The 26,558-nt window shown below is 43.5% G+C and overlaps 1 protein-coding gene across 1 annotated transcript in view; it reads left to right on the top strand.

Annotated features, from left to right (window-relative positions):
• The window catches only part of LOC117874389 (potassium voltage-gated channel subfamily H member 1-like), an 81,744-nt gene that overhangs the window by 6,965 nt on the left and 48,221 nt on the right, over positions 1-26,558 (top strand). Inside the window, exons 2-4 of the mRNA XM_034764463.1 lie at positions 9,395-9,518; positions 9,770-9,876; positions 22,794-22,922. Of these exons, the coding sequence (XP_034620354.1) occupies positions 9,395-9,518; positions 9,770-9,876; positions 22,794-22,922 (360 nt within the window). The remainder of the gene's footprint in view (positions 1-9,394; positions 9,519-9,769; positions 9,877-22,793; positions 22,923-26,558) is intronic.

The following is a 26,558-nucleotide window of genomic DNA, read 5'->3' as shown; positions in this document are numbered from 1 at the left end:
ATCTGAGAGAAATGTAACAGGAAACAGCATAAAGAGTGGAAAAAACTAATTGGATTTCTAAAGTGTTTTTGCATTTTAATAATCTAAATTGTTCTTAGTATCATAGGAAACAAGAAAAAAGATCTTAACCTGACAATGTGGCTTTAGCAGCAGAGTGCTGCATTTTGGTATCACTTTACTAAGACTTACTTTTACAAGTTATGCATATAACTTCCTATACTATGAGATATTTACTTAGATGGTAAGATCTTTGGGGCAGTGACTGTTCTTGGGGTCCTGGTTCCTGACTGGGGCTCCTAAGTGCACTGTAATTTGGATAACTATTAAGTGTTTTCATAATTTAAACTAAACTGTGGTTTTCAAAATAAATGAACAGAGTACTTGTATTTTTCTTTTTGATCATGTATCTGTTTATCAAAATTAATGAATTTGCCGATTCTGCAATGTCTCCCAACCATTAGTAGGTGAAATTCACTCTGTGCGGTGGGCTGGCACATAGGCTTTGTGCCATTTAAGCTGTTTTTTGAGAATGTAAATGGGTGCATGTGCCTTATGCTGCTTGTGAATTTCATTCCAGCGTGATTGATTGAGGTTTGGGTGCATATTGCCCCGCATTTCAGTGAGTATCTCTGATACACAAATTGCTGGAATGAACAAAGTTAACCTTTAAACAGGTGTTGCAAGTGGCAGGGGGTATTGACTTTGCTGTGGAGTGTCTGTGGAAGAATGTCTACATCAGTTAAAGCTTCTAGAGGGACTGATGGGAAATCTAGAGCAGAAACAGACCACTTCTTTTTCCGCTCCTTTATACTGGTTCAAGGCACTGTAACTTCATTGGTTTCAGAGGTCTCTATACTAACCCCACATAGGCCAATGCAGAGGTGGCCCTGGGACAGTGGAGTTGTCAATTATGTGGCTGCCGGGGCCTAACATCCTGAAGAAATGGCAGAGAAGGCTGCTATTTCACCTCATAAATTGTAGTAGCATCTGCAGAGTGGTTTTGGCTGGGAAGTGAATTTTACCTCCCTCCAATCCCTGTCACTTCACTTGCATAAGGCAAAGTGAATTTCACCTAAACAAAGTGGGCATCTGATACACGAACTAACTTGCTACACATTTATTAAAGGCAAATGCATAAAGCTGACATTCCTTAAGTACCCAATCCTGCAAGACTGTGTGGGCAAGATTCCATCCAATGGGAGTTTTTGCTTAGATAGGGTCTCTAGGTTAGGCCTGATTCCAGTGGCTCTGATTCATCAAACTATTTAAGCAGATGAGTAGTCTCTCCCGGGCTTCACCAGGACTATTCAGCTGCTTAAAAGTAAGAACATGTTCATGTACCTTGCTGAATTAGGGCCAATGTGAAGAAACAATGGTTTTTGTTCTTGCTTGGTTTCGCTCCTTTTGAAGTCAATGGCAAAACTCTTTTATTAACTTCATTGGGAGCAGTACAGACCTAGAGTTTGCAACATAACTCTTTTACTTCTCTAATAAGCTAATGTTATCCCAATGTTTTGCCCAATTTGAGTACTGAAATTTTTCCTTGCTAGTTATTAAGCTAAGAGCTTCTAATTTTTATAGTGTTTGGAAATGTATGACCTGATCTATAAGAAAAAATAAATAAATCATAAGGATGATAGACATGCATTTTAAAATTAATGTTCTGTACACCCCAAAAGTTCCACAGTAGTAATTCAACTCATCCATCAATCAATCTCTGTATTAAATCCTAGAACAAGATCATAAAACAAATCTTAATGAAACCTGTTTGCTAGAGAACTTGTTAATGCATTTTTGTAATGCATACTGTTAAGACTCTGCATAAAATTAGATCTGGTCAAATGCTTGTAAAGCTCTTGATGGCTGAAAATATCAATAAACCAAGTGGTTTATTTTAAATTGTCAGAAGACCTATATAACTAACCTACCCCAAAACAGGCTCATCACTGAGTTTCTTTTTAAGACCAGAAGGGAAAAACAAACAAACAATTAAATGAAGTCCAACTGTTTAAACATTATTATCTTTGTTCTTTTCAAAACAAAATCGTACATTATATGGCTTTTGCAGATTTGTATAGGGTGAAGTTTTAACATTAATTTTATTGACTGATAATTTTAATTTTGGAAAGTTACTTCATTCTAGATGCCACATTTGCTTTAACATGCTTTCTTTTTTTAACTTTCAGTCTGGACATTATCTCATAGACAGACAGGTACAGAATGATGCTATGTACAATATACACATGACAGCTTCCATGCATTCTGTCCATTTCAGCCATTACTTCTCCATTGTTCTGTACCAATTTCTGTTAATTTACAAAGGGGGAAAATGGTTTGCAAAAGTGTTTCTATAAAAAGATTATTTTGTAGACTTAATTTGATATTTGACTATCTTTCTGAAGATATGTAATCCAAAGAGCGAGGCTTATCACTGTTGGTGGGATGTGTTGCTGTTTGCCGTTGACACTCTTCTGGTGGTAGAGGTCTATTGTGAAATATTTACTATAGCAATGTAAAATAACAAATGTTGGCATGGAACTATTAATCTCTGTGTGAACTGCTGGCTGAAAGTAGATTTCATTTTTGTGCAATTGTTCAAACTGAGTCACTTGAAGTTGTTGTTTTAGTTAGTGTCTCCTTTGTTTTTTGTGGTAAGTATGATGAAATGCATCTTCTGCAATTCTTTTCAGTCTGTCTGTGTACCGTGCTCTATGTGCAAATAGTAGGCTTAGAATGCAGCATTGAAATGTGTGTACTGCACTGAAGCTTTGCTCATGCCCTAGCAAACATAGAGTTTTTAAAACCCTTTTGGTCTCAGTAAAGTGTGTGTTTTATTATGTGACCCTTAATATATACATACAAATGGCCAAATTTAGGTCTTTATAATACATTGTTTTGAACTGTAGAACCAGGCTGTTTCTGAAAATAGAGACAGAATATTGAGGACTTAGATTACAATGGCCACAGATTTCATTACTCAGCACAGAAGATTCATTTTAACATGGCAAATCAGGTCACATAATGTGGTGATCTTTAAATATCAACCCATTCCCACCCAAGAAATCAGCTCAATAGATACTGAGCCAAAATGTGCATCTGTGCAACTCCATTGATCTCAGTGGAGTAGCCTGGATACGAGAGCAGCATGTTATCCCATTGGCTTTACTCTGTTCCCTCAATACCTATATAGCAGCATAAGCTGCTGTTTGCATTTGAACAGATTAATATTTTCTTGAGGGCACAGTACTGCACTTCTTATTCAGACAAAAATTGTGTGATTAGTGGGTGTCCCCCTGCTCTGCATCTGAAGTTTATTTCTTTGAGCACAAGGGGCTTACAGCCTAGTTACATTCATCTTTTGAAAAGAATTCCAAGAATGTATTTTCTTAGAGTTGTCTAGATGTTGGGCCTTATTCTGATCTCACATTGGTATTACACCAATATATCCCCATTGGCCTTGATAGTTACTCCTGATTTACACCACTGAGAGCAAAAGTCTGCACAATTTAGGGATAGACCTGAATTAAAATGATCAAATAAATAATTGCTCTGTGGGAATCACTAATGCAAACTGAGTGTAAACTCTGATTGTAGAGGTTTTGAGAGAGCTGTATTTACAAGGGAGTACTACATTTCTATAGCTACATTTGCTATCAAAAATGAAAACCAAAATACTATATTTAAAAAAAAAAAAATCTTCAGGTTGCAAAGTCAAGTGTTCCATAAATTTGGAAATACCAGAACTAAGATTGCCTGGCAAACCTAAACTTACTCCCCTTATGTTTATGCTTTTTGGTGTAGTTAATTACATGATTGTTGCATACTATTTTTTCATAGGACCCCTTGTTAATTTCAGCAAGGGAAGGGGTAACATGTTACACCTATTTCAGTGACGTGAAAACATAAGAATGGACACACTGGGTCAGACCAGTTGTCTATCTAGCCCGCATCCTGTCTTCTGACATTGGCTGGTGTAAGATGCTTCAGAGGAAATTAACAGAACAGGTCAATTTATTGAGTGATCCATCCCTTGTCATCCAGTCCTAGCTTCTGGCTGTCAGAGGTTTACAGACACCTAAAGCATGGGGTTGCATCCCTGACCATCTTGGCTAATAGCCATTGATGGACCTATCCTCCATGAACTTATCTAACTCTTTTTGGAACCTAGTTATGCATTTGGCCTCCATAACATCCCAAACCATGTTGCACTCTGCCATTGGTTGTAACGTGCCATCTATGCAGTTCAATGCCCAGCTAACTAATGTAACACTAGCTAAGTGTTCTATGTCTGCAGATAGGTGATATCTGTAGCAGTCTCGTAACCTAAGAGGGTTACTCTTTTACCTGAAATGTAGATGTCCATGCTGGGTTCAAACTCTACTGAAGATCTATGAAGTGTTGTCATAGTAATTTGGGGCATAACAAAGGGAGGTGGTGTGATGTACTCCATACGTAGGAGTGTGACCACTTTGTGGTCACCTGGGCTCTTAAATCCCAATCCTACATAATCTACTCACCCAAGCAGTTCTTAATCATGCAAATAGTCCTACTGACTTCAAGATGCCACAGACCTTCATGGGATGACTTCTATGGATCTGCTTGCATGAATAGCTGTGCATCTCATTGGGTAGAAGAATGTATAAGTTCAGTTGTGGAAGCAGGAGGAGATTGGGTCTAATTTTGTGTTGCATCTCCAAGAGCTTTGTGCCCTATGGATTCAGGATGCTCCAGACTGCCTATGGCTTGTAGCTCAACCCAGAATCCCCATCGTGCGCCCAGTTCCACCTCTTTTGGAGATCACAAGGGGGCAGGGTTAGGGGTCTTACAGCCTATGCTGTGGCAGGGGCATTCTTGCCCAGCCAGCTGCTGCTCCTGCACAGCCCCACTGCGCCACTGGAGCGATAGGGAATGCTATGTGGCCAAATGAATATTGTGGTAACACCTTGGGCCAGATCCACCAATATATTTTGCACCACTTCCCCAGTGCAGAACAGCCCTAAACACAGCTTAAGTAGCCAGTGGAGGTTTCTTCTTAGTCCATCCCCCCCAGGCATAGCGATTCCTATGTTTCCTCCCCTCCTGGTCACTGGCATAGACTCGAGGGTATGGCCTCTTTTTAAAAAGGTATGGCTGGGACACCCCTTTGTCCAGCTGCAATAATGGTTCCTGGGGGGACTTGACAGAAATGAGCCACTCTTAATCTACGCTGTGGATTGGATTGGTACCCAGCCAGCTCCAGGACTGGGAGTGGGGGCAGGGAAGGGTGGCTTGGGGGCACTTTTGTTGTCCGGTCTTGACTCCTGCTGAGTGCTCCTCAACTAGACTGGAGAATTGGGGCCCTGTCCTCTTGAGATTTGAGAGCTCCATTTCACAAACATTGTGATGCATCCGGGCTAGGACTTCGTGTGCAATACGTGTCCTCGGCAGTCTAGTCATGTTTGGGAAATGGTGCCACAAATCCATATAATGGGGTAAATCTTGTCTCTGGGAGCAGCCCAAGTAACCAGTCTGGGAGATAGCCTCACAAAGAGCTGCCCCTGGGCCACTACTGTAGCTTCAGGGCTTCAACAGCTCCTGTGAGTATTTTCACACACCCTCTGTGAAGAGGCGTGGCCTGTGTTTTTTGTCTAATTATGTCCTTCCTCTTGCCTATTCTTTTCCTGGCCTCCCATGCCCTCCGGGAAGTCCCTAAGGGGCTGTAACATGTTGCACAGGGGTCTACAAGGGAGTCCCTCCTTCCTGTTGTATGGCAGCTCCACAACAGTGCCACTGCCTCCAGGGCAGGTGCCCTTGCAGCCGGGAAGGCAAGGCTTGCCTTCGTAGAGGTTGGATATCTTCTTATGCGAAGGAATAACTGATTACCAGCTGTGTCTTGTCAGAGACTTGTCGGAAACGTAATGTCAAATCAGTGCAACTGAGCACTGACTGTAGCGTTGGGGATGTTAGCTGACCACAGCCCTTCTGCCTGGGGGACTGTTGATCAGAAGGAACTGTGCAGGGTAGGTGATACGTAGGATTCCTTATTTTGGGCCCTATCCTGCAGTGCTCTGCAAAGGCAGGACACCCAACAACTGAGATGCCTGCTGGGTTACACACATGGAAGGCCAGCAAGAGCGGGTCCCAAATGGCCGCAAACCTGCTCTGTGGCAGGTGGGATGGGGAGAGGGCTGTACAGTAGAAAGCAGAGTAATTCATATTTTTCTATGACACTCCATTCTCTTCTATGAGGGTGAAACCCCCCCCAGCCCACAGACTGTGGAAACAAGCAGGGTTTGGTGGGATTGAACCCCCCTCCCAACTTAGTGGGCAGGATGCTGGGGAGCAGCTCTCCCCCTCTGCTGCCTGTGACATGTTTTCTGGCCACTGGATCCACATAGGCAAATATCCAGGAGCCCTGTGTGTAGCCTGCTTCCAGCTCTCCTTCTGCACCCCTGTGATGGGGTTGGGAGTCACCACCTGGCACCTCCTACTGGTTGTCTCAGGAATTAGCTGTGTCCAGTGGAGCACCCCCTCCTGGTGGTGTCCTGTCTGTCGTCTCGCCCTCGGTTGGCATGTCCGGACCTGCGTTGCTCCCAAGCTTGCGGTGTCCTCTTCGAGCCACTGCCCTCCAGCAGTGCCCCTTAGTCCATCCTCACCCCCTTCCGAGGCGGGGGAGGGGGATCAATCAGCTGCCTCTCTGTGTCCTGGCCAACTGCACCCTCAAAGTCACTCCCTTCTTGGCAAGCAGTTGGTGCAGCTCTAGACGGCCACTCCATCAGCCGGGTGCAAGGCTAGGGGGAAAAGGGGGGGACCCAGGCCTGCCCACTACTCTGGGTCCCAAACCAGGGACCCTCTGGGGCAGCTGTCCTGCCCTCCTTCTCTCCCTCCATCTGTCCACGTCCCTGGGCTGCTTCCCTTTTGGCCCCTCGCACTGGTTAGGGGCTGCAGCCTGATAGACTCCAGGCTGGAGTTACCCTCTGCTCCCCCTGGCCTGCCCAGCACTGCGTTGTTCCAGGTGCTACTCTCCCAGCCTGGAGACAGACTACCTGCTTCTGTCCTGAGCAGCCTTCTTATAGGGCTGAGCCTGGTCCTGATTGGCTCCCTCCAATCTGGGCCCTGATTGGCTCCCTATAAGGCCTTCCCTGATTGGCTCCCTCTCTGTGCAGGCCCATTGGCCTGCTGCAGCCCAAATTCAGGGAGTGGGGCAGCTGCCACACTATAACCCCCATATCTATAGCCAGTACACAGCTGACCTTCTTGGTGCACATGGGGCTCCAAGGATCTCATTGCATGGCAGCGTGGTCCACATCCTCACGATGGGGTACTTTGGGGTTTCTGTGGTGTGCAGGCTTTGTGTGGGCTCTTTACCAACAGATGGACTTCTCACTTTGTGAGCACTAATGGAGTAGGGCAATAGAGCTAGATAAGGAAAGGAAGGATCACCCAGTGGTTGTGGTGCTGACCTGAGACTTGGCAGACCTGGGTTCAGTTCCCTGTTCCATCACTGACTTCCTGTGACCTTGGGCAAGTCACTTAGTTCCTCATCTGAAAAACTGGTATTGTGACTGTGAAGCACTCGGATATGACTGTAATGTGGGGGACATAGAAGTACCTAAGATAGCTATAGATAAATTCAGGTCTCTAGTTCTAGAACTTGTTATCTGGAGCCAGGTTCTGTGCTCAGATGCTTGGGGAGAGCCACCCCATAAATTAATAGGAGCCCCTATACACAGCTCTGGGAGTAGAATTTCCTTTCTGGGACGAGGAGATGATAGTCAAACTAAAATGAATGGGCAAAGTCATCAAAATCATTGCTATTGGGACAGAATGTGACCTGAAGTTCATATTTGTGTATTTCACTGTTGCTTTTTGTTTCCTGATGAATTTTAAAAAAATGTATCCCGACAAGATACAGTGCGGTGTTCGTAGTTTAAAAAAAAAATCTCAAAAGTGCTTGATTCAGGCAAAAACAATGAGAAGAAACAACTTATCTTAGTGAATCATAGTAAGGGGTAAAGTACATGGATTGCTTCTGGAGCAAGCTGCTTTGACTAAGAAAAACCATGGTATTTAAAATGGTTGTGAGAAACAAAGCAGTTAAGATGTCCTGCAGATATATTACCAGCATATTTCACTCTAAAGTGTGTATACAGATACTTCTCCTATTGCAAGTAGGATTGGGCAATGAAAGTAAATGGATAAAGACTTTTTTTTTAATTTAAACCCATTTTATGCTTGCTACAAAATTTTGAAAAGGAAAAAATCCCCCCCCCCCAATTAATAGTTAAATTGCCTTTAGTCTTTCACTTTCAGGAATCATTGACTGCCATAAATATGTTATTGGCCAGAGTGTGCTTTAAATACAAATATGGAGACCTAGATAACCCTTTTTATTCTTTGTTTAAATTCACTTGGGTGTCTAGCCACCCTTCATAATGGTGGTGGGCCTGATTCTTCCCTGCCTGGCTCCTTGTGTCATCATTGATACCTGTGAGAAGTCACTGCTAAAATGCGAGCAAATTAGATTCCTCTGCATGAGTGAGTGGAGCGTCGTGATCTCACGTTGTGCAGATGTGGCTGGCTGTGCAAGGTCCAAGGCAGTGAAGAACCTGGCTGTATACAATAGTCAATGTGCTAATTATGTAAATGATACATCAATTCTACAAAAGCAGTAGTAAGCATTAAGGCTTGAATCCTGCTCACTATATTCCTGCTGGGTGAAATTCACCCTGGCCATGGATGGCCAGCAACAAGGCTGGATTTCCAATTAGGCACAGTAGGCACATGCCTAGGGGTGCCTGGCCTCTCTCAAACTGGGTGCAACAGGAGGGTCACATGTGGTGGGGGGGGGAGCGCTGAAGATGCTGTGCCTACAGGTGCAAAAGTGTAAATCTGGCCCTGCCCTTAAGCACCATGTTCAGTCTGCTAGTGGGGCTCTGGGCTCTGTATGCCATGGAAAAAGGTGTTTGCATAAGTCCCAGATAGGTCAGAATCGACAACAGCAAAGGGTGAAGGCAATAGGAGGGGCCACTGAATCCAAATTCAGAGCACATGCCAGACAACTGTTGTACAGAGGTCTTGCCACTTATCCAGTGGGCGGAGCTGGATTGGTGAATGGCGGTGGGATGGAGATGGGGAGGAGAGAGGGGAAAGAGGAGCAGTGTTGTAATCCATATGTTAGCCCTGGATTGGGGATGGGATTCACCTCCCCATACCCTATATTTTACCTGCATAAAATCCAATCACTCAGGCTTTATGCCAGTAAAGTGAATTTAATCTGTAAATAATCCTGTTGATTTCAGTAAGAATACTATGTGAGTAAAGTGAGTGGGATTGGGCCCCAAACAAATAAATATATATAGGAATGCAGCCACAGAGCTACCTAACTGTCTAACCAATGTGTTCTTTCAAACAGATACTAATTTTGTCTTGGGTAATGCCCAGATAGTGGATTGGCCCATTGTATACAGCAATGATGGATTTTGCAAGCTATCAGGATATCACAGAGCAGAAGTTATGCAAAAAAGCAGCACCTGCAGGTATTTGAGTGCAGATTTACTTTCTATTAAATAACTTGTAGTGTTGTGTTGTCGCTTGAGAAAAAAAATCTGTTTGTTCCCTTTTTCTCTTTAATTTCCCTAGGATGCATCTGTCAGTTATGCTTTGCAGGTGAAATAATAGGACACCGTCAAACAAGGGCAATTTTTGTCTAGGCCCTCTTTCACGCTGTAAACAAACGGCTTTGTACGTCTCTCCAATATCTTACTTGAATTCCTTGGTTTGTTTGCAGTTTTATGTATGGGGAGCTGACAGACAAAGACACAATTGACAAGGTGCGGCAAACGTTTGAGAACTACGAAATGAATTCCTTTGAAATCTTGATGTACAAAAAGAACAGTAAGTTGGAGTTTTTTTGGGGGGGGGGTAAAGTGTGGGGCGGGGGAATGGTGGTGGTGTGTGTGTTTTTAATACTGGTGAAAGCTGCCAGTTTGCTAGCCTGGGAGACTGCAGACTTATTAAATTAACGTTAATACCTGATTCTGCAGTCTGATCCATAAGGGCAAACCCTTTCGCCCATACAGAGTCCCAGCCAAGTCAAGGGCTTAGGGGTCTGCCCACATGCATCAGATTGCAGGATTGAGGCCTTCACTTGTTCACACCTATAATATTACAACTACTTCAGTTTCTAGAACAATATTTCAGCATGTCAACATTAGAATTCAATAAATAATACTGTGTGGACTATCCCATGATGACAACAAAACTCACCCACCCAACCTGACCTCTCTAAATACAAACCTATGGAGGCTCCAACTTGCAATCCACCAACTCAACTCTGTCCCAAATATCCAATTAAAAAGATTAACTTTGTAGCTAGCCTAGGTGTTAAACAAATTTGGGCTCTGTCAGATCAGTGAGGGAATCCATTCCTAGTGAAAGATCCCTGACAGAGAACCCTGCTAGTAGCTGCTTCCCATTTAAATCCAGGGGGCTCCCAGGCAAGAACCTCTGCTGACTGTAGCATTTAATGGGGAGGCGATCACCTCTTTGCACCAGCCTGTATTGTACTTGTTCTGTGAGTAATATAACCTTCCCTACTTCGTCTCACCAATGCCCTTCAGCCTTGACCTACAGGAACCAGCTCATTGGAAAAGGGTAATCCAGTCTCTTTGCATAGTTGGTCCTTGGTCTCTCTGCTGAAACTGCCAATTAGTGCCAGCTGTTGTGTAGCCATCTGAGAGACTCAATCACTTCACATAGGCCACTGAAGGGTAATAAATAGGGCCCTACCAAATTCACAGTCCATTTTGGTCAATTTCATGGTCATAGGATTTTTAAAATTGTAAATGTCATGATTTCAGCTATTTTAATCTGAAATTTCATGATGTTGTAATTGTAGGGGTCCTGACCCAAAAAGGAGGTAGGTGTGTGTGTCGGGGGAGGGGTCACAAGGTAATTGTGTGTGTGTGTGTGGGGGGGGGGGGAGTTTGCAGTACTACTACCCTTACTTCTGGTGGCGGTGCTGCCTTCAGAGATGGGCAGCCGGAGAGCGGCTGCTGGCTGGGAGCCCAGCTCTGAAGGCAGAGCCGCTACCAGTAGCAGCGCAGAAGTAAGGCTGGCATGGTATGGTATTGCCACCCTTCTGCACTGCTGTCTGCAGAGCTGGGCCTCGGTCAGCAGCCGCCACTCTCTGGCTGCCCAGCTCTGAAGGCAGCAGCACAGAAGTAAAGTGGCATGGTATGGTATTGACATCCTTACTTCTGCACTGCTGCTGGTGGGTTGCTGCCTTCAGACCTGGGTGCCTGGCCAACAGCCACCGCCCTCCAGCCCAGCTCTGAACACAGCAGCGCAGAAGCAAGGGTGGCAATACTGTGACCCCCCTAAAATAACTGTATGTCCCCCCCACGATCCTTTTTTGGGTCAGGACCCCCAATTTGAGAAACACTCGTCTTCCCCATGAAATCTGTGTAGTATAGGGTAAAAGAGCACAAAAGACCAGATTTCATGGGGGGAGACCAGACATCACGGTCCGGGACACATTTTTCATGGCTGTGAATTTGGAAGGGCCCTCGCAATAAGGACTTTGTACACCAGTGCCAATCAGTGGGTGCCCTCCAACCTTTGTTTTCTAAAAGAATCTAATCGGTCCTGTAAGACTGCTGATGTCACATCATTGGCCTTTGTCATCATTTCAAATAATCCTCAAACCACCTTCCTCCCGCCCCCCAATCTCCAGCCTCTAGTTTTGCTGCCTGTTACCATGCAGTCTGAGGCACTATTCCATCTGGGACTGCACCATGGCTTGGGGTGCTTTCCTGGAGCGCAGCCTTGCTAATACCTAGTCACTAGAAAAGCCAGGTGCACCACCTGACTAATGTTGAGCATTTTTGATTCTTTCATTCCTCAGTTTCGTCTGCCTCCTGTGTCTTGCTATTTTCAACCTAGTTAGCAGCCACAGGGCAAATACAGCTCACCTCCATGCATCCAAGAGGGACTGGAGGAAGGAATCGTCTCACCATTAACCAGTGACTCAGCACTGAGTGGCTATGCAGCCACTCGTCTGTCCCTGCTGCAGCGTATGGGCTATAATCACATCTGGGGACTCTTGCTGTCCCCCATGCAGGTTTAAAGCATTCAAATTGGGGGGGGGGGGTGCACCGTGCACTTCCCTGTCTCCAGCCCTCCCATGCACATAGCCATAAGGAGAAGCACTGTGGAGCACATTCCCCTGTGCAGACTCTTCACCACCTGCCAGGTCAAAAAAGTGGTGCTGTGGTGGTTCTGCTGCATTGAAGGAATTTCAGGCCATTGGAGAAGGGAGGGGCAGGGAAGAGGCAGCAGTTAAATCTGGTATTTAACTCTAGTAATGTTTTAAATTAAAAATAGTGAAGATCTAGGTAAACGACCGCAAACTGGTGTAACTCAATGAAGGATCCCACTTCTTAGAGGCCAACAGATCTTGTTTCCTATTGCTTTCCAGGATATAACATAGACCCATGATTACAAAGTTGTACATTTTTCAACCCCATTAGTCATATTAGTGATACCTGGTCTATTGTGAGACAGACCTTGAGAGAGAACCTACACATCACTAGAACCAAGGTATAACATATAAGGCAGAGGTTCTCAAATTTTTTCATAGCATGGACTGCCTCTTAAAAGAGAGTCTTGTGGCTAACCTTCCCCCGTTCCCTTCATTATTACATAGACCACAACCCTTTCTCCCCTGCACCCCCAGCCTCCATTTGTGATCACATAATAGTCCTGTGTAAATACAGCAGTTGCTTATTTGGAAAATTAATATTGGATAAATATTGAAGTAGAGCTGATCAAACAATGGTGAATATTGCATGGAAAAATGTGGAAACTTTCAAATTAACTTTCATTCAGCAGGTTTTGAAAAGGACAATTTTTCCCCTGAAACTTTTTTCACAACAAAGTTTTGGCTTTGAACACTTTTTATATAAATTATATTCCTCCCATTTTCTACCTTTTTTAAACCTGTTTTTGCTCTTTTTGTTGCCTTTTCCCCCTCCTAGCCACTGAAATAGGGGGGACAGAAAAATTAAATATTCTATTTTTGTTACTAAACAGGATATTTTGAAAAAATTAAAAATTTGTTTTAGGAAAAAAGCCATTAAACATTTTGGTTTGAAAAGCGTAGACTAGCTCCACATTTAATTAATGTATTCTTAGCTCCTTTTAAATGTAACTTACCAGCTGGAAACAAGGAATACAAAGCAACATTTTCAGATGTATCATAAGTGGGTATTGGGGACTAATCAGCATGTTGACATGCATTTCATACATGATGGCTTTGTGAATGGAAATCCCATCTCTGCTCACATTCCAGTTTGGGGAGATTTATGTCCTGGTCCTAAACCATTGATTTTTAAATGGAAGCAGGAGCAGGTGTATAGTCAATAGATGGAAGTCCTTTAATAATGTAATCTGGGTTGGCATAGACTGCTGACACCACAATCTCAAAAGCAGTGACCTGATGTCAATATTTATTTAGCAGCACTAAAAAAAAAAAAAAAGTGGTCATTGTAGGCAAGTTCATACCATCACTGGGCTAGTACAGAATAGCTGTGAGCCTACGCTGGTTCACAATACTGACTTAGCCTCTAGCATTCTATGATGTATCCTAAAGACAGTGAGTCTGTATTCTGCCTTCATGTTAGCGTGTGTTGGTACTTTTTCTCTAAATAAGTATGCAGGAGTACTACTCTTAACTGAACTTTAAGGTTTGGAGAAGATTTCATAGCACTGTATGCTGGGGTTTTAATTTTGCAGCACATATATATGTGGAAACGTATACAGGTAGTGCTTTATAGAACTGTACCTGTAGAAAGTCTACAGATGAAGTGCAAGCAGTTAAAATTTCGGGCAGAGAGAGACCAAATTTTCCTCACAGTTATGCTGGTGAAACCCAATGGAGGGGCACGGTAGATTTGAGGGGAGAAGTTGGTTCACTGAAGGTAATTTGTAAACCTAAGTCTCCCAGAGCCAGCACACAGGTTTACAGTAACTTCAGGAAAAAGCTAGAACAGTTTAATGCCATTATTTTATGAACAATGCAGGGGCAGGTTTGTCTTTTATTCCATTGCTTCCCTTGCAGCTGAAACAACTATGTATTAGGTTTTGTAAGACTGTAACTTTACATGCCTATGTTTTTGTTCAAATTTGAACAGCTAGAAAGGCATTTTTGTATAGTAAATGGATACTATCCAGTATGTGGTGGTGCTGCCTCAAAGGAAGATTGCTGTAGCGGTAAAGACTGGCCTAGACTCTTAGGAGCAAAGACATAGGAGTTCCAGGATTAAACAGACCAGCCTGAGAGGCAAAATATACTACTTAGTAGTTTTACTGTATTTTAATGAGGGAGATTCCCTTCTGCTAACAGAAACCTTCAGATTGCATAGCTTTTCTTCAGCTGCATATGGAGGGTTCTTTTTTTTTGGCCTAGGAAGGGATTTTACTGTAATCACTCACCTCCATAAGCAGATACAGACGTTCTCCTGGTGTGCAGGTCTGAGCAAGGACCTTTGTGCCACTTACAGACCACGCTGAAGCATTGTGAGAGGTAGGATGGGCTGCAGCTATCGAGGGGAGTCTCCTCCTAAAGGGGTTTCTGTGCCAGCTCTGGGTAGGCCAAGGGATGGGCCATAGGCTCTGTGATTAGGAAGCGCTGGTATTCTTCCAAGTGGTTCAGAGGAGCTGTGACTGATATTCCAGAACATAGGCCGAAGTAGTGGCTATTGTGTTGGGAGGATGGATTTCACCTCCCTGGATGCTGTGCTTTTCATTTTTGTACAACCTGCTGCCTGGCTGTATGTGGGTAGAGAGAATTTCACCAATAATGCTATCTGCTTATTAAGTTTAATGAAATTATTTTTTCCACCGTACATCTCTCAATGCACAAGAAGGCACTCAGGTAGTACACAGAACGGTGTATATAAGCCCAAACAAGTGACTTGGGCCAGACTGTGCACATGCATATAAATAAGTATAGTGCTTTCTATAGGGTGAAATCCCTCCCCCACCCCTCCAACTTCTACAGGGTTAAAATCATTGAAACGGAGATAGGGCTTATGTTCACCCTCTGCACCAGGTGAATTTTGCCCAGTTGATTTAAGCAGAACCACAGGTAGCAAGGTGAAGTAGGCCTGTAGTGTTTGCAGCATAGACCACATAGTGATTTATGAACTGGTCCAAACCATTGTGTGGGAGCAGAGGGTGGAGAAAGTGAAAGAAGGGTCACAGTGGGTCACATTCTTAGCTGCTATAAATTGGCATAGCTGAGGATTATCTAGCTGTGATTCTAACCCAATACCTTGTTAAATCATAAACTCACTGCCTTTCATCCCCGTAAAATACATATGCCTAACTTCAGTTTGTCTCAGGAAGTCTCAAACTAATATGGCTATGTCACCAGGCGACATCCTGCTCCTGTCTGATCTGTCTACACAGACTCTAAATAAAATAAAAATAAATAAATTAATGGAGATATCCTATCTCCTAGAGCTGGAAGGGACCTTGAAAGGTCATCGTGTCCAACCCCCTGCCTTCACTAGCAGGACCAAGTACTGATTTTGCCCCAGATCCCTCAGTGGGCCCCCTCAAGGATTGAACTCAGAACGCTGGGTTTAGCAAGCCAATGCTCAAACCACTGAGCTATCCCTCTCAGAGAAAACTCTGGGGCCTTCAGTTGTTAAACTGTGCTGGGGTGTTTTGTTTACACTTGCAGTTCCCCTATCTTACCAATCCGTACACTATGTTATTTAGTTTCAGTCTCTCCTAGGAAGAGATATCTCCCTACCCAGAAATCTCTCCTTCCTGCCTCTCTCTCTGCACCCTCTCTTCCTTCCTGTGCTGCCTTATACTTCCTGTGTTAACAGACCATTTCTCTTGGTAGTCCTCCCGCAGCCCTTCTAATCCATTAATTTGGCCCTGCCAGGTCCACCCTGGGGAAAATTAATTGATGTTTAAGTGACCAGAGTGCTGGCTCAGCTGTTGGTTCCCAGCCTTCTGTCACAGGCTAGGACTCATAAAACTGATAAACCAAGTTCCCATTGACCATGGCAACTTTACCTGGACAATGTGTTTGCAAGAAGTAGCTACCATCAAACAATTTCTCTGATGTATTCACTGCAGAGCCACTTTCCGATAACTCCCCTCATTTCTTTTATCTGAAGCAAAAGCAAGGGAAATCTTGAGATGTACCTGCCTTCCAATCCCTTACAGCACATCAGAGCTTCATCTAACATAAATCATAACAAATTGCTGTAGTACTCAGAGCTGGCAATAGGCATAAAGCAGACTAAACAATTGCTTAGGGCCTTGATCAGCTCAAGGGGAGAGTGGGGCTATTCATTATTAGTATGTGTTGTGTGTGGGGGCAGTCCCCCCAAAATATTCCTACTTAGGGCCCCCAATCGACTGGCACCAGCACTGGCAGTAGTGGCGCATGTTCCAAACCAATTTTTGTTCTTTAGTTACCCTTCTGGATTCTAGCACGCTAGAGTAACCTCTGTGTCCAGAGACTTGACCTTTAGGGACCTGACATTATTTGTCTTTATCTTACCATGTAAAGATCTGACCTATTGACCCATTATTTACTAGTGTAAAGTGGCAGCTAGTGCAGAAAATGTGAAGGCAGTGCTTTTAAAGCACTGGAAATGGCACCATAAAGTCTATCAATATAACCACACTGTGCTGAGTGCTTCTAGACACTAAGCTGGTTGGTTCTCATTCAGTGCACACTGCCTGTTAAGAGGTAAAATCTATGGTAAGGCTTGAGCATTTACCTTACTTTACGTAGTCAAATGTCAGATACTCCTCTCTATTCGTAGTTAAAACTTGTATTGAAAATACCACTTGCCTAGCCTCCTAACTGATCACCCACGGTTAAATTGTTTGTGTGTTTAATTAATGTTGGGCAAAATACACGGCCTCTGCTAGGTTGAGAAACAATGTCAAAATGAGAGGGCATTAGTGAAATATTGAGGGGGGGGAATGTAAAAGTCCGCTGTACCTCTTATGTAACTGAAATTCAGCTGTCTGCTTCACTGCACGCAGTAATTGATAAAGATATTGCATGTGGTTCTAACTTTTCCAGCACCAGAGTGTTTGGTAGCTTTTACATCCGAAGTAATACCGCCTCGTCTGAGTGTGTGACTGGAACTTGATCTGAACATTGTATTTGTGAGCGCTGTTTTTCACCAAAGTTACCAATTCCGTAACACCATCTTTGCCATCAAACATGATTTCCATTGTGTTTACACATGAATCTTGTTTTATTCTGTCAAAAGATAAATATCACCTAGTGTGATTTAAAAAAAAAATTAGTCTTTTTACAGCTAACACAGTATTTTACACCTACTTAGCACTATTCATTGAAGGATGTCAGACTGCACATTGAAACATAAATTAATCCTCATGGTGGCCAAGGAGGTAGATACTTAGGTCTGATCTACACTACAGAGTTAGGTCGATAGAAGCCGCCTTAAGTCAACCTGTTAATATATGTGTCTACACTACCAGGTCCTTGACGCCAGCCTAAGTCACCTTTAGTGTCTCCTACTGTCAAATGAGCGCCACCAGGCAGAGAAAGTAAGTGATGTGGCTACAGCACTATAAACAGTGTGAGAAGCAACGATAGAACTCGGGATCTCCTGCCTCACTTCTGCAGAACATTAGCATCCAGAGGATCCAATCAAGAGCAGGCCTCCTTGTTCTAACTACAGTACCTAGCCAGAGTAAGGTAGTTTTGCCCTACAGATATTGCAATCCAAATAGACAAGACAGGAAAAAGGGTAGGAGAAAGAAAGCGTTTTTCCCACTTTTATATTTGGAGAATGGGGATGCAAAGAGATGAAGTCACTTGTCCAGGCCAGTGCTGGGAACTGATCTAGCTCTCTCGAGACCTAGATCAGTGCCTTAATCACAATACCATCCTGTCTCTGTGTCCTATACTCCGATCACTAGACACCGACACCCTTAGTGCTGGATTAGATAGGTAGCAATAGTAAACATCGTGCAGCATGATCCCAAGGGCCACTGCAGTTATTGTGTAATAGTTTTTTCACTCCCCCCCCCCACTCTGCTCAGAATGCTTCCTTACAAACTTGAAAATCACATTCCTTTCCCTCACAACATTGGTTCTATTCCATTAAGCAGGCACTGGATTCCTTCACTGTTGATTCCAATATAACAGAATCTGGCTCAGGAGGGTTTACTTCATTGTTTTTGCACTGGCATCATCAGGGATCCTCACCAGGAAGAGAGTTTGCCAAGACTAAAAACAAAACATAAATGAAAGTAGTTGTATTGTTGGAGACACTGCTAAACAGTCTATGCCCCCATACACAGCCATACATCAGTCCAGAGGGGTGCATGAGGAGAGGTATAAATTGTGAACTGAATTTGAAAATAACGCTGCATTAAGAGACATTTCTGAGCCAATAGTGACTGTCTGGCTGAGCAGAGACGTCAGCTTTGACGCTGATAGTGTGGGGTCTCCCTGTTTAGAGGCTGAAATCCTAGTTTCCGGCTTGATTTATTACTGGTTTACTCTCAGAGCTTTCATATTTAATATTAAAATAAACTGTTTAATGTTTTTAAAAAGTAAAATTCTTCTGACAATTAAGCCAGACTGCAGAAAATAACTCAGTACAGCCACAAGCTCACCCAAACCTTTCCAGGTATTCCTACAGCTTAGACCTGCTATCAATAATCTCTGAGCAGCAAGAGCATTGTGGGTAACCATATGCAAATGAACACACCCCACTTTATTATAGAAATTCTTCTACCCAGTACCTGTCTCCTAGCCCCAGAGACATTTAAAATGAGACTGGACAAAGTACTAGGAAATATAGTATCGGGAACATCTGTGCATTACCTCCAGGGACGGGACTGAATCAGTTAATAGGATTTTTCCATTCAATAATCTTTGCTGTTGCTATTTACATATAGTTCCAGAAATGGAGTAGGGTTTACCCAGACCAGCTCTGCAACCATGAGCATGTTTTGCCATGGGAAGTCCCATGACTGCTCCAAAGGATACCTAAATAATGGCAGTTACTAAAAACACCTCCTTGTTGTTTGGTTGTTTCCTGCTGTTGCTGGCCTAGATACAGAGAGCCAGAAACCCTACCTGGCTCTCAATAAAACGTTCAGTAAGAAACTGCAGCTGGCGCATAATGTGATGAGGTAGGTCATGAGGAGGAAATAGCTGATCAAAGCAGGCTACGTAGGAAGGCTACAGGCTGCGTTTGCTTCCTGTTCACTGCCAAATCCAATGCCAGATTATGGTACTGATCTATAAAGCCCTTAGAAAGAGCTCACAGTCTCAAAGATTCTTCTTCTGAGACCAGCTACAGCAGTTACTTTCATCGGGCACGTTATTATTGAAAGAAAACACACGTGAAATTGCGGGAGCCATAGTGAGAACCTTCTCGATAGAAACCCATGGGCTGGTACAGCCTCCCCAAGCAGGAAAATTCCCTTGCCTCATTCAGCTTATGCTGTAAAAATCACCTTTTCAATCATTTGTCCCTCTGTAGAACCAAAGCACCAGAAAAAAGCAGCATGTACCAGAGACGAAGCCAATGTTTAAACCAGAGCAGGAGGGTAAATTGCCTGTCTTTTTCTGGGGAGAACCCACTATTTTCTCTAGCTTTTATACCACATCTAAATGCCAAGGTGTTTTGGAAATGACAGGTGGAGGTGAAACTGGGTATATGACACTGCCAAAGTACTATGAAGGTTTAAAATTAAGCGTAGCACCATGGCAATAGCTTGCAGTGCAACAAGGCAATTTGGCTGAAAGAAAACACTAGTGCAAAAAGCTAGTGACTGCTGGCTATTGGAGGAGATTGGCTCACTCCCAGCTGCACTGTAGACATGCTCTAAGTGTAGGGTGACCAGACAGCAAATGTGACAAATCAGGACAGTGGGTAATAGGAGCCTATATAAGAAAAAGACCCAAAAATGGGGACTGTCCTTATAAAATTGGGACATCTGGTCACCCTACCGAAGTGCGCAGAGGAGTAGGAGAAGCTGGAACACAAGTGAGTGGGTACGCACATGGGGTGTGATGGAACAAGTGAAGGTGAGCGGTGCAGAGCTGGATGTGCATTTGGTCCGATTGGGGACAATGCATGCATGAAGGTAGGAGGAAGGCCAGATGGGAAAGGATGAAAGAATACACATGCATGGTAAACTGGGTGGGAGTTAGGGATGTGGCTAAGAAAGGATCCAAATATAGAAAGGTGAGTGCAAAGGGGGGGGGGGGGAAATGTTACAAAAAGATTCTGGCTTCTCTGTAGATGAGACTCTTTAGGTTAATTAATAACTTGCTAATGATTTTTATTGGGGCAGTCTGTTGTCACAATTTTGTAACTGCTTTAGGTTTTATTTATTTGTTTAAGGCTTGCTCAGGCACTTTAGCGCCTTTCTTAATATAGAGCCCTTAAAATTTCTGTGCTCCAACTCTTCTCCCCAAATGGCCTTCAGTGACTCAAAGTCCACCTGTTGGCTTACCCTGCTTTTTGAATCAGAGACTACATCATTCAGTTACCCTGAAGTTCACAGGGCTTGCAGCAAATATGGTCTGGAAGTTCGTTCAATGTCTGAAGCTGCCTGCAATATCCAGGCACAGCGGGATGTGTTAAAGATTTGACTTTCACTTTTGGCAACTGTCTATGGTCCTCTGAGCTTTCCTTATCTTCAGTGGCCCAGGAAGACTGCTACATGCAGAGGCTGGGGGAAGGCTGGGTGATGCATCAAGAGCAACATGCTTCATACACATTAGCACAGTGGGAAAATTGCCAGTTGCTTATTTCAACAAACAATTTGTGAACTTCCTGAGGGCCTTGTGCTCCTCTGGGAGCCACGAATAGCCACAGTCATTACTAACATCTGAGTGAATTATGGACTATCATGTAAATACAGTTTGTACTCTGAAAAAAATACCTGGATAGTTCAGCTGATAAGTAATGCGATATGCCTCTCCCATCTTCAGGTTGCTGGAACCAAATGAACCTAGGTAGGGGTCATATGGTGGGGAAGAGGTGGTTCTCTTCAAGGCTCCACCCACAAAATAAGCTCCACCCATGTGAGGTATAAAAATGAGATGCTACTTGCTGTAGGTTGTGCAGATGGTCAAGATATAATTGTGCAGCTCTTTGAGCTCCACTGGGCTTCTAAAACTTGGCTACCCCCTGTGGGCTTAAATATACCCATGGGCTGTACTAGGCCCCTTGGGCTGAGGAAATAACTAGTGGTATCTCCCAAGCATCACTCACTGTGACACCAACAAGTGGCACCAACATGGGACCTCGCTCTGTGAATTATGTAGATCTGTGAATACTCCCTTTGGTTTCTTATATGCAGAATGAAATAAGTGTTGACTTCTAAATCACCATCTTTAGGTAGCTTGGTTAACACCTCACTGAGATGAATGGGACAGCTCACACCTCTTAGAGCTAATGTTCCAGACTCTCTGCAGCCTCACTTGGACATCTCTGCATGGGTTACACTTGGTTTGACCTCTTGACGTTTCTGTCACAACCATAACAGTTAGAGACTTACTTTTTATTTTTAGAAGAAAGCTGAGATTCTGGGGGGAAAGACTAGCTTCACGGAGGAGCTGGTATGGTGTATGGGCACATATTGGCTCTGTTTGAGCCCTTCAGCCTGCTAATACCCAAAAGTCTCTAACATCTGACAGCTGTGGTTTGTGTGAAATGAGTCTGTTGAGATCAGTACTGGTGCTAGTGGACAGGGACCCCATCAGTATAATTGACATCATTTTGGTAGCCTCAGCAGAAACATCGGGGATTAAATGGACCTGGAGATTGAATTACCCTCTCCCCACTAGAGATAGTCTGTCTGTCATAGTTGAGGAACTCTGGCAGAGAAGCTGGTATGGCCGCTGTCTGTGTGATATTTTTACTGTAATAAACAGAGGACTCCAATCTTCAGAGCTGTCATTAGCACTTAATCCATTTAGGTAATTACAAAAGCACAGCTATATTGAAGTGTCAGTCTTAGTCACAATCTGTGGGCCTGATCCTGATCACATGCACACTGATGTAACTCCATTGACTTCACTAGAGTTATTCCTGCTTTATAGTGGGGTAAGCGAGAGCATCATCAGAATGAGCAGATATTGAGATGGCCTGAGTGGTCAGTGGAACGTTTCCTTTGCTCAGCGGAACCTTCCAGTAACACAGATCTAGCATAGCTAGTCCTGTGCCAGCCTCCTAACAGCTCCTGGCATTGGGGGCATGGCTTGACCAAGGCCGTGCTTTGGTCCTCCCTAGCTGCCAGAATGGCCCTGTGGGACTCTTAGAGCCAAACTGACCTCCAGCCATCCCCAGGATGGGGTGTGTGATATCAAGGTGGCATATAACTACCTTTTCCCCCTTACTCAGGCCCTCAGCTCCGAGAACAGCTCAACTGGTCTCAGGGATTGGGCCTTTGCACTTGGGATGTTTTCATCTGTAGATCTCAAAGCACTTTATAAATGTGGGTAAAAATTATTTTAAACATTTTGCATATAGGAAACCCCAGGCACAGAGTGGGGTAAGTGACTTGTCCAAGATCACACAACAAATCAGAGATAGAGTCGAGACTACAGCCTCCGTGGCAGCTGCTCTGTCCTTTTTCATTTGGGGTGTTTGCGAAAAAGAAATAGTCACAACTGACTTCTTTTAAAATCTGAACTTAAAAAAGATCCCATTCAATGTTCTGTCTACTACTGACCAACTTTTTTGATTTTTTTTTTTTTTTTTTTTTTTTTGCAGGGACACCTGTCTGGTTCTTTGTGAAAATTGCTCCAATTCGAAATGAACAGGATAAAGTGGTTTTATTTCTTTGCACTTTCAGCGACATAACAGCTTTCAAACAGCCCATTGAGGATGATTCGTGTAAAGGTTTGTCTGTCTTGTCATACAATTGTGCATTGTGCTGCTTCTCTTGGTGCAATTTGACTGTGAAATAACTGAAGACCTTTAATACCCACACTAAGAATTGGACTTTAAAACAAGTGGTAGCTATGCAGTGTCAGGCACAGCCCCATGTGGAATGACTATGAGTGTTAGAATGATCTAAGCAGGATTGACTCTAGTCAGTGCTTGGATGGGTGACCACTAAGAAAAAATCCAAGTACTCCTGGAAATTGGGGCTGGGGATCCAGTGGGTGGAGCTTTTCCTTTTAATTCAGTTCTGACCAATGCCTCAGCATGGTATTGGGGGCACAGAGCTGTTACAAGTGCCAGCTTTTGGATGAAGTGTAAAACTGAGGTCCTGACCCCTTATCGTTACTATAGCTAGTGAAGGGTGCCGAGTCCCTTCTCTGAGGCACTGAGCCAACACAAATCCTTTCTCGGTGGGAATGGGGGCTGTTCAGCTTCTCTCAGATCCGTTGGCACTCTGTGGAAGAGCGAGCAGAGACATTAACCCTGTTGCTGGAATCTAGCCCAGACTTGAGTAATTTCATTCCACCTGCCTAAATGAGGGCCTGATCCGGTTTCCATGGAACTCAATGAAAAGACTCCCAATGACCTCAGTGTGAGCTGGATCAGGCCCAAACTGTCCTCCATTGTTAGGTAGAGTTGCTGCATGCTGTTAATCCATTGCTGACTTTCACCCCAGAAGCTGTGGCCCTTCAGCAAGTCCCTGATCCTGTGCATTTATGGGTAGATTCCTGTGTCCGTGCAGAGCTATATATGAGCTTGCAAGAGAATAGTTTGTAAAGGGAGATGAATCCTCAGAGGCGAGAGGTACATAATGCAAGTTCTCTTGTTGATTGCATTTCTTTTTAGTGTTCAATAATATCAGTAGTGTAAAACTTAACAGGAAGGTGAATTTATTTACATTTTATTTTGAGAAACGCTATATTTTTAAAGTGGAAACACCCGTCACCATCCCTAATGAAGAACAACCTTTAAAAATAGACTCTCTGCCAAGCTGCATGGAATAGTTTTCTTTTTTTTGCTATGTGTTTGGGTTTTTTTGTTGCTCTAATCAAACTAGAAAGTGGGTTTTGTAGTCAGAAAGATCTGTCCCATGGAAAATAGCTTTCTGCCAGGCACCTCGTGGTCTTCACTTCACACTGACAAGAACTGACTGCAGAGATAAATCAGTATTAGGTAGTAAAGCTAGCTTTAGCTTATTCACTGGGAATGAAGTGCATTTAACCAGACAACGAAGTGAGTTTCCTTCAGGAGTGATAGCCTGTAGTTCTCCCCTGCACTTCTGCTGAAACCAACATGCTGCTGAAGAGCCTAATGTGCTAGTAAACTATGGACTTGGGAGCAGAGATTCCTTTTCTCTCTGAAGATAAGGACACATTTGATTTTGCAAGAGGAGTAAGTAGGAGAAAGAAAACTCTAATCAAACATTTGAAGAAGTCGCACCTGTTGGATCCCCAGATTGTTCTATGCCTACAGTGGTGGTGATGATGCTTAGCAGTTTCACGTCCAAAGCAATGTACAGAGATTAAACTAATTATCCACACAGCATCCAAGTTAGGTGGGTGTTATGTCCATTTTACAAATGGGCAAACCGAGGCAGACAGCTAAGTGCCAGATTTTTGAACTGTGAGTGCCTAAAACCAGGCATGGAAGTAAAGGTGGCCTGATTTTCAGAGGGGCTAAACTCCCACAACTTCCCCCAAAATCCTCCTCCAACTTGGATGAAGTGACTTGTCCAAGGCCACAGAATGAGTCAGTGGCACAGCTGGAATTAAAACTTGAGAGCTGTTGACTCTCAACCCTACGCTCATTCTCCAGACCTTGCTCTCTCTTCACATAACAAAAGTTACATGATGCTATTGCATCTGAAGAAGTGAGGTTCTTACCCACGAAAGCTTATGCTCCCAATACTTCTGTTAGTCTCAAAGGTGCCACAGGACCCTCTGTTGCTTTTTACAGATTCAGACTAACACGGCTACCCCTCTGATACATGATGCTATTTGTAAGTCTTCCAAATATTAGTCCCAAGTCTACTGAAGTCAATGAATTCTATCAGTTTTGCATTGGTGTGAGTGAAAAACCCATTATTGCTACACATGCAAGTCAGAAGATGTGATACCATGGTAATAAAGTTGCAGGTACTGTCATAAACCTTAATACATCTCCAACTCTTTTTACTCCCTGCTACTGCTTCTTCCTAGAGGCTAGCTCCGCACCATCCCTATAAACAATATACTTGCAATGATTTGATGAATTAGAAGCCCCAGGCCTTACAAAAATACATGTTGTCAGACACTTAGGGTACATCTACACTACCCGCCGGATCGGCGGGTAGCGATTGATCTATCGGGGATCGATTTATCGCGTGTAGTGTAGATGCGATAAATCGATCCCCAATCGCTCTCCCATCGACTGCTGAACTCCAGCTCGGTGAGAAGCGGAAGCAAAGTCGACGGGGGAGCGGCGGCCATCGATCCCGCGCCGCGAGGACGTGAAGTAAGTGATTCTAAGTCGATCTAAGATAAGTCAACTTCAGCTACGCTATTCTCGTAGCTGAAGTTGCGTATCTTAGATCGATTTTTTCCCCCCCTCTCCCCCAGTGTAGACTAGGCCTTAGAGACTTTTATATGTATATTTATTAGTAGATCTTATTGAGCCTTCATACCTTGAATGAAAAAGTTGCATGTCTGGTAGGTGGCTCACAGGGTTGTAGAGGGGAATGAGAATATTTTTGGAAGATGTAAGAGGTAGAAAAACTGGTTATGATTTCAGAGGAACCTTCAAGGAATAAACATTAGGGGTCTGAGTTTTGAAGAGGACACATTTTTTGGGCCACCTACAAACTTGTATTGGCATTTACTGTAGAGCTGATCACAACCTATTTTAAATGAAAAATGGCTTTTTGACCAAAAAGAGTACTTTGCAGAAAATTTTCATATGAGTAGAAATTTTCCTAATTGTCTATAAAAGACAGGAAACCCCAAAGTGAACATTTTTATTGAAAATGACTTTTGGATCTTTTTGCTGGAAAAAATGAAAACTCTTAGTGGGAAATTATTTTTCAAAATTTCCAACGAAAAGCCTCTAGTTTAGTGTGAGTGTGCATGCAAATCAGTCATTTCATGTGCAAATCTCCAGTTAAACACCTAATAGTCCCTTTACACGTGCAAAGACCTCATTTGCATGTGCGCTTATGTTTAGTTTCATATGCAGTGGATGTAGCCCGAGGTGCTACATTTGAAATCAGGCACGGTAGCTCTGCTTTTCGAAGCAATGTTATCTTATGCAAAGAGTAGCTGTCTATTTATCTCTGCCCATGTAAAGAGCAGCGTATGGCTTTGCCTGAGCACACTTAGCTATGAATAGTTTAGTAACCCACTATCGAATGTTTAATTTCAAGCACGTTTTTTTGAGCTGTCAGAATCCTTGTGACTTACTGAAAGATGTGTGTGTCTAGCACTAAGGACTGGAGATTGACATGTATACGAAAGTGAACAGGCATCTTTTATCTGAAGATGAGTAGAGGAAGGCAGAGATGAAAATGGTACCGAGACCACCTATTCATTTAAAAAAAAACCCCTAATAATCAGACAT

The sequence above is a fragment of the Trachemys scripta genome, chromosome 3 (genome assembly GCF_013100865.1).
Source record: "Trachemys scripta elegans isolate TJP31775 chromosome 3, CAS_Tse_1.0, whole genome shotgun sequence".
NCBI lineage: Eukaryota > Metazoa > Chordata > Testudines > Emydidae > Trachemys > Trachemys scripta.
This window is presented reverse-complemented; position numbering and strand designations above follow the sequence as displayed.